This window comes from Mandrillus leucophaeus, unplaced genomic scaffold, assembly GCF_000951045.1.
Source record: "Mandrillus leucophaeus isolate KB7577 unplaced genomic scaffold, Mleu.le_1.0 Scaffold867, whole genome shotgun sequence".
Classification (NCBI taxonomy): Eukaryota; Metazoa; Chordata; class Mammalia; order Primates; family Cercopithecidae; genus Mandrillus; species Mandrillus leucophaeus.
This window is the reverse complement of record NW_012109441.1, coordinates 308,780-317,241: the sequence shown is the minus strand read 5'-3', so window position 1 is coordinate 317,241 and position 8,462 is coordinate 308,780. Positions and strand designations below refer to the sequence as shown.

Genomic DNA, 8,462 nt, shown 5'->3' with positions numbered 1-8,462 from the left:
CCTTTTGCAGCCCTAATTCTGTCATGGATCTAGGTACTGCTCATTGGTGGCTGATGTTGCCACAAATAGAGAACCAGACACTGTGTGACTCTTGGGCAAAGAAAGCATCACCATCTGTAAAGCACTGTTGCTGGAAAAAGAAAAAAAAAAAAAAAAAAAAAAAAAAAAAAACCCTCAATCTCACAAGCTTCTAGGTGTATTTATCAATAGACAGGAAATACAGAGGAAGAAGAGCATATAATACCACAAGGATTCAGTCAACAAAATCCAGACCCTAAGAAACTCTACAGGACAAACAACCTATTTCTTCAGCAAATAAACTGTGCAAGGGAAACTTTTAGAAAGACACATGGATTGATGGATGGATGGATGGATGGACAGACAGACAGATGGACATAGACAGATAGATAGATAGACTTAGAGATAGATAGACTTAGATAGATAGGTAGATAGATAGATAGATAGACATAGATAGATAGATAGACTTAGATAGACTTAGATAGATAGATAGATAGACTTAGAGAGATAGAGATAGATAGACTTGGATAGATAGACAGAGATAGATAGATAGATAGATAGACAGATAGATAGATAGATAGACTTAGATAGATAGATAGACTTAGATAGACTTAGATAGATAGACAGAGATAGATACAGATAGAGATAGATAGATAGATAGATAGATAGATAGATAGATAGATAGATAGATAGACTTAGATTGATAGACAGATAGATAGATAGACATAGATAGACTTAGATAGATAAATAGATAGATAGATAGATGGATAGATAGATAGATAGACTTAGACAGATAGATAGATGATAGATAGATAGATAGATAGATAGATAGATAGATAGATAGATAGATGATAGATAAATAGATGATAGATAGATAGATAGATAGATAGATAGATAGATAGATAGATAGATAGACTGACTTAAAAGATGTATCAACCAATCACAATATGTGGCCGGTTTTGGATCCTGATTCAAGCAAAGTACAATAAACACACTCATACACATATATTACATGAATAGCACAAGTGGAAATTTGACAACTGACTGTATTTGATAAATTTTAAGAACTATTGTTAATTTTTTGGTGTGATAATGGCTTTGTTGTTACATACTTTTAAAGATGTTTATTTTTTAAGAAACATACCAAAATATTTACAGATGAAACTATATAATATATTGGATTTGCTTCAGAATAATATGGGTGGGGGAAGTGGCTGGGGATACAGATCAAACAAGATTGGGCATGAGTTGATCACTGTTAAAGCACAGGATGTATACATGTGAATTTGTAAAAGTATTTTGTCTCACTTTTGGCATATGTTTAAAATTCTCCATAGCAAAATTACTTGGCGGTTTTGGGTTTGTATTGTATTGTTAAAAGGAACAAATAAAGCCCAAGGCCCAGAAGGCCACAAAGAAAAAGAGAGGGAAAAAAGGAGAGCGGGCTTGGCTTCTCACTCACGTGCACATAGCTCCCCACGCTCTCCTGGTAGATCATAAAGGAAAGCAGGCTGCCCTGGGTGAGCTCCCCATCCTGCATCTGCTGCAGCCCACAGCTCAGCATCAGCACCTGCACCCCCAAGTGCAGCACCTGGGAGAGGAGAAGAAAGAAATGAGTCTGGGAATCTTCCCATTCTTTCCCCCTCTCTGCCTCTATGAGACTGACCTGCAAAGGCCCCCAGAACCAGCTGTAGTTTCCCTTTCCCTTTCCCTCCCCTTTTCCTGGCCTCCTTTCACAACCACTCTATCTTACCCTCCTTATGAGCAGGTACAAGGCGCGTTCCAGGTCTCTCCGCCAATACAGCCGCCGACATTGTTCAAGGGCCTCTTTATAGCGACAGACTTCATGCTCCTCAGCCCCAAAACTGCGAACAGTCTGCAACCCTCCAACGGCCTCCCGCACCACCTGCCCTGCCCTGGCCACTGCATCCTGGATCTCCCGAAGCACTGCCTGGAAGAGGGTCAGCAAACACCGGGGCTGATGTGGCAGAGACAGCAGGCCCCCACATCTTATTCCAGCCTATGCGATGCTCCCTAGTCTACCTAAAAATACCAAACTGTTTCTTTCCTTCTTCCTTACTCTTCTTTCCAGAAGGAGTAAGAGTGAAGGAGCGAGGGAACAAGATATTATCGAGCTCTCAGTGTTAGGTAGTATAGGAGATACATGCAATTTTTTTTAACCTTCATTTGAGGTAATTCTCCCATCCCCAGTGTCTGAATCAGGAAGGAAGCATAGTTTTCTCAAGGAGCCACAGATAGTTAAGAAAGGGGGAGATGTAATTCCAAATGGATCAGAGGCCTCAACATAAGAGCTAACACTATAAAACTCCTAGGAAAATGTAGGAGAAGAGCCTCATGCCACTAGATTTGGCAATGATTTCTTGGACATGACACCAAAAGCACAGACAACAAAAAATAGATAAATCAGACTTCATCAGAATCTAAAACGCTTGTGCATCAAAGAACTCTATTGACAGAGTGAAAAAGCAACCATAAATGCAAGAAAATATTTGTGAATCATATATCTGATAAGAAATTAATATGCAAAACATTTAGTGAACTCCCATAACTCAAAAAAAAAACAAAAAATGGGCAAAGAACTTACATTCTTTCAAAAAAGATACATAAATGGCTAAAAAACACACGAAAAGATGCTCAACATTTACTAATCATTAGGGAAATGCAAATCAAAACCACAATGAGATAATCCTAATCACCTAATCACCACCATTAGGATGGCTATCAGAAAAAAAAAAGACAACAAAAAGTAATAAATGTTGATGAGGATGTGCAGAAATTGGAAACCTTATGCACCGCTGGCGGGACTTTAAAATTGTTGCCTCCGCTATGGAAAACTGTGTGGTGGTTTGATACAGTCTGGCTGTGTCCCTACCCAAATCTCATCTTGAATTCCCATGTGTCATGGGAGGGACTGGGTAGGAGGTAATTCAATCATGGGAGCAAGTCTTTCCCGTGCTGTTCTTGTGATAATGAATAAGTCTCACGAGATATGGTGGTGTTAAGAAGGGGAGTTCCCCTGCATAAGCTCTCTTTTCTCTTGTCTGCTGCCATGTGAAATGTGTCTTTCACCTTCCGCCATGATTGTGAGGTCTTCTCAGCCACGCGGAACTGTAAGTCCAATAAATCTCTTTCTTTTGTAAATTGCCCAATCTTGGGTGTGTCTTTATCAGCAGTGTAAAAATGGACTAATACATGGTTCCTCAAAAATTTTAAAATAGAATTACCATATGATCCAGCAACTCCACTTCTAAGTATACACCCAAAAGAACCAAAAGCAGGGTATCAAACAGATATTTGTACACTCATGTCCACAGCAGCAACATTCACAATAGCCAAAAGGTGGAAACAACGCAAATGTCCATTGACAGATGGATAATCAAAATGTGACATATGTACACAACAGAATATTATGCAGCCTTAAAAGGGAGGAAATTCTAATGCATGCTACAATAGGGATGAGGCCTGAAGACATTATGCTAAGTAAAATAAGCCAGTCACAAAAAGACAAATACTGTATGGTTCCAGTTACGTATAGTATCTGGAGTCATCAAATTCACGGAGATAGAAGGTACAATGGAGGTTGCCAGGGGCCAGGGGTTGGGGGTAGTAGGCAGTTACTGTTTAGTGGGTACAGAGTTTCATTTTAGGAAGATGGAAAAAGTTCTGGAGATGGATGGTGACAATGGTCGCCCAATAACAATGTGGGTTTCCTAAATGTCACTGCACTGTACACTTCAAATGGTTAGAATGGTAAATTTTATATTATGTATGTTTTACCACAATATAAGAGAAAAAGAGAAGGTGGAGCTGACATTCAGACTCAGGACTTCCTGATGACGCCTCCTTTCCCTATGCTTCATCCAGACTACTTCTGCTGATTTTAAAGGGAAAATCTCCCTGCCTAAAAGCCTCCAAGAAATCATTTTTAATCTTCGCAGTGGGGGCGGGGGATGTATAGACTCCTTTAAGAAGCTAATGAAAAGTTATCACCTCCTATCATCTCCCCTTCCTATTCCCTCCCCCACACCCTCACACACACTTTTACATTTTTGTTTACAGTTCTGGAGGATCATGAACCTTCTGAACTCAAATATCCATTGTCGGATGGCTGGACAAGCAAAATGTGGTATATACATACAATATACCTTCTCCCCTAAGGGCTGAGAAGAGAACATCTCTCTCTAGGAGATCCTCTAGCCACAAATGTGGAAGCCTCCTCACCTGTCAGTTTTATTCTCCCTTTGGGGTTCCCTCACATGCACACTCACCTGATGACGGGTGTTGTACACCTTCTCGGCTGCTATTGTGAAGGGCATGTCCAGCAGAGAAAGGAGGGTAAGTCGAGGCGATATGCTGAGCATGAAGCCATACAGCCCCACCACTTTCACCAGGCTTCGCAAGAGCACATTGGCATTTAAAGGAAGCCAGTTACTCATCAGGGTGGTATCCGAGCTCAGCCGTGAGTTCAGCTCCCCTAAGAAGGACAGAGCAGGTGAGGAAAGAGGAAACTATGTGTACTGCAGGGCCCCCAGAAACTCCCTCCTAACCGTTCCCTCTGACACAGCCCCCTCCTCTGAACATCCTCCTTCACTTGCAGAGGGACAGTGGAGGCTGCTTCCCCCCCGTCCCAAATGAGAGAAAAGCATCCCCAGGTCCTGGCATACGAGTGAAGGCAGGAGGAGAGGCTGTGGATGGAAGATCACTGAGGGGCAAGGGATGTCCATGGGAATCCCAGACCTGGACTCCAGGTCCCACCTGTCTTCACCTCCTGGAAGAAACCGAGGTCCTGGCGCAGCAGGGAGGAGAAAAGCTGCTCCCGGATCCGCAAGTTGATTCTAGACATGGTGTAGGTGAAGCAGCCTCCTCGGCAGCCTGCAGACAGTGAGCTGCGGGGTAGGAGATGAGAGGGGAGGGAGATGCAGAGAAGGAGCAAGCCAGCGGGTGAAACAGAGGAGCAAGGCAGGAGTGCAGAGAAGCGCAAAGTCGGGGGGAAAGCATGCCAGGAGAGGCAAAAGAGAAAGAAATGAGAGACAGACACACAGAGAGAGAAGAGGCAAGGAATACACAGAGGAAGAAGAAAGGGGAGACATGGTGAGCTAGTTGTGAGAACAAAATCATAACATGTACAAATTCACAAGTATTTATGGAGTGCACTCTGTACTAGACACAATAGAAGGCTACAATAGAAGGGAAACGATATTGTGGAAACAAGTATCCCAGTGCTTGCTTCTGTCCTGACCTCCCTCAGGCTTGTCCCTCTGTGTGTCTCCTCTGCCTTCGTCTCCTTCCTGCCCCATACCCAAAGCCCTTCCCTGTCATCATAGATAATTCATCATGGGAACTGCAGTAATAAACTTCCTGCCCCCACCATTCTCTGGAGCCCGAGTCATGTGGTTCCCATCTTTCATCCTTCAGGTTGGAGAATTCCTCTTAGACCAACTATATGTCCACAGTAAAACTTAGAGGAAAAAATATAAAAGCATAAAAGCAGGTATTTTACAACATATATGTTTCTAAAACAAATTTAGTTACCATATTGAAGAAGCATTTGGAATAGTCAGACATGATATAATGAGGGTTTGGACTTTAATGAAAGGGATGCATTCTGAGAAATGTGTCATTAGATAGTTTCATCATTGTGTGAACATCGTGGAATGTACTTACACAAACCTAGATGTCATAGCCTACTGCACACCAAGGCCATGTAGTTTAGCCTATTCCTCCTAGACTACAAATCTGTACAACATATGACTGCACCTAACACTGTGGGTGACTGTAACGCAGAAGTAACTATTCGTGTATCTAAACATAGAAAAGGTACAGTAAAAATATGGTATTATAATTTTGTGGGTCCACCATCTTATATGTGGCCCATCATTGACCTAAACATCATTATGCAGTGCATGACTGTAGTTTCAGCAGAAAGCAGCCAGGATGGAATGAAGGCACAATGAAGAAATGGTTTTTGAGGGTATTCTAAATTAAGTATGACCATAAAAATAGAGACAATCAGGCCGGCTGGGATTTGGGTAAGGTGAGTGCACACCTCCTTAAACTTTGCACCCCAGGTGCCTCACTCACCTCATCCCAGTCCAAGCCTTATCAAACAGTTTGTTTGTTTATGTCTAGAAAGAGAAGGGAAAGCAAGTGAAGGGAAAAGAGTAATGATTCTGGAAAGAAAGGTGATAAGCCTCAGAGTAAGATCTTCAGGGACTGGCAAGGTAAGTTGGGAAAGAAGAGTGAGAGGGAGAAGCATGCCCGTCCTGAGAAGAGAGTGACCCTGGAGAATACTTTGGAGACAGACTTAGTGGTAGGAGGCAGAAAGAAATGGAATTTCATGGGCCTAGGAATGTTGAGAGACAACTGAGAGACATTCCATCTGAGACTTCAATTCCTTCTGTACTACCTTCACTCATAACTTGTACCTATAATAAGATCAGATAAACTTTGAAGATACTGGATGAATATGAATGAAGGAAGAAATGAATGGATAGAAGAAACAGAATGGTGACTACATTTGCCATATTTTAGTTTGAGTATTTTTGTGCTTTGCGCCTGAAAGGGCCTAGAAATAGAGTTAGGGAAGTGAAGACCCCTGGAAAGACTTGGGGCTAGCAAAAGGACCCAGCTGCCCATCACCCACCTGCCAAAGGAGAAGAGGCACATGAAGAAGATGGCACTGGCAAAGGCATGGGGGTCAAAATCACCTCCCAGGATGTCAATCACACGACCAGAATAGTGAGGGATTAATGTCTCACCTGAGAGAGGCATGAAAAATAACGCATGAATGTACTGGTGCCCAGGCCCTTTTCCCACCTCCAACTCACAACGTCCTCTCCCGACTCACCTAAGACAGCAAGGACAAGGAAGAAGAAGGCGGCAACGAGGAGAGGCAGGTCCGGCCTGGAGAGCTTCAGCAGCCTCCACATCAAGACTTTGTTGTTCACCTGGTCCTGCTCCTTCTCCTGGGCTCCAGGAGGGCTCAGAACAGCCCACAGTGACCAGCTGAGCCCCGCGGCCCCGTACCCCACCAGCAGCCAGCTCCAAGAGGCTGAAGCGACTCTGGCTGGGGGAGCACGTGAGGCCCCCGCGACCAGGGCTCTCAGGGAGACAGTCAGGGGGGTGGCCAGACAGAGTGAGGGCAGCAGTGTCCCCACAAATCCCAGCAGCCCTCTTAGCTTCAGCAGCCCCCACAGCCCTCCCAGCCGCAGGGTCCCCTCCAGCCATAGTCCTGGCAGCCCTTGAGGAAGCAAAGTCCCCAGAGGGCCCTGAAGCAGCCACAGTAAAGCCGCGTCCACCAGCAGCAGGAAGGTCCAGGGTCTCAGGTCAGGGAGCGGCATGGCTCTGTCAAGGATACGAGATAAGAAATTACGGGGGTGGAGCCCCAGTCCTTGTCCCTGCCCTCCTACCCGCCTGGCTTCGCCCAACCCATCCATCAGCTTCTCAATTTATCCTATTCGACCCTGAGAGCTCTCCTGAGTAACCGGTGCTCATCCGTACACCCCTCCTACAACAGACAGCTTTCGGCCTGCCTGGGGAGCTGGAAGCATGACCATCAGGAGCCTCGCGCTTAAAAAAAAAAAAAAAAAAAAAAATTCCCCGGACCCCCACCCCCACCCCCGCCTGCCGCAGCGAGCTAAGCGGTCCGGGCTCCGCTGCCTCCTATCGCCGGGTGCAGAGGGACTGGGAAACTGGAGCGCAGAGTGGGTAGTCACTTGGGCTGCGTCCCTGTTGGCGCTCCAGGTTCCCCTCCGCACCAACTCACCAGCCGCGGCGGGGAGACTGCAGCTCCGGGGTCTTCTGCTTCAGCGCTGAGGTCCGCTCCGCCTCTCCCAACTTCGCTACCGGCTCTGGTCAGCCAGCTACGCTCAGCCAGGGCGGGCGTCTGGGCGCGAGCAGCTTTCGCTTTCGCTTTCGCTTCCGCGGCCAAGGCCTTCATTCTGGGCTGGGCCGCCGGGAGGGGGCGCGCGAGACCCGCAGACAGCGGAACAGGAGCCCGAACTCCGGTTCGCAAGGCACAGGTCTCAATGAGTCTCACTCACCCTTAGTGGTGGTTACTCTGGGATATAAAACTGCAAAAATGTTTCTTTCTCATTAAGTAAAATACAGTTGTCTCAAGGACTTTATCTGTTGTCCTTGCTTTGTAATTGAAGAATGCTTTGTAATTGGAGAATCACTAGATTTTCTCAGTTACTACTTCAAGCTCTGAACTTAATGTTAAGAAGTGCCCTCTTGCGGTGGCTCACGCCTGTAATCACAGCACTTTGGGAGGCCGAGGCGGGCGGACTGCCTAAAGTCAGGAGTTCGAGACCAGCCTGGCCAACATGGTGAAACCCTGTCTCTACTAAAAATACAAAAATTAGCCAGGGCATGATAGCAGACGCCTGTAATCCCAGCTACTCGGGAGGCTGAGGCAGGAGAAT

General features: G+C 45.4%; 1 protein-coding gene across 1 annotated transcript in view; it reads right to left on the bottom strand.

Annotated features, from left to right (window-relative positions):
* Positions 1-7,981, bottom strand: part of TAP2 (transporter 2, ATP-binding cassette, sub-family B (MDR/TAP)) — a 14,053-nt gene extending 6,072 nt beyond the window's left edge. The window contains exons 1-7 of the mRNA XM_011968943.1: positions 7,805-7,981; positions 6,887-7,383; positions 6,683-6,797; positions 4,795-4,925; positions 4,308-4,513; positions 1,772-1,969; positions 1,481-1,609 (exon numbers count right to left, since the gene is read on the bottom strand). Of these exons, the coding sequence (XP_011824333.1) occupies positions 1,481-1,609; positions 1,772-1,969; positions 4,308-4,513; positions 4,795-4,925; positions 6,683-6,797; positions 6,887-7,379 (1,272 nt within the window). The 5' untranslated portion in view covers positions 7,380-7,383; positions 7,805-7,981. The remainder of the gene's footprint in view (positions 1-1,480; positions 1,610-1,771; positions 1,970-4,307; positions 4,514-4,794; positions 4,926-6,682; positions 6,798-6,886; positions 7,384-7,804) is intronic.
* Between the last annotated feature and the right edge of the window lie 481 nt (positions 7,982-8,462).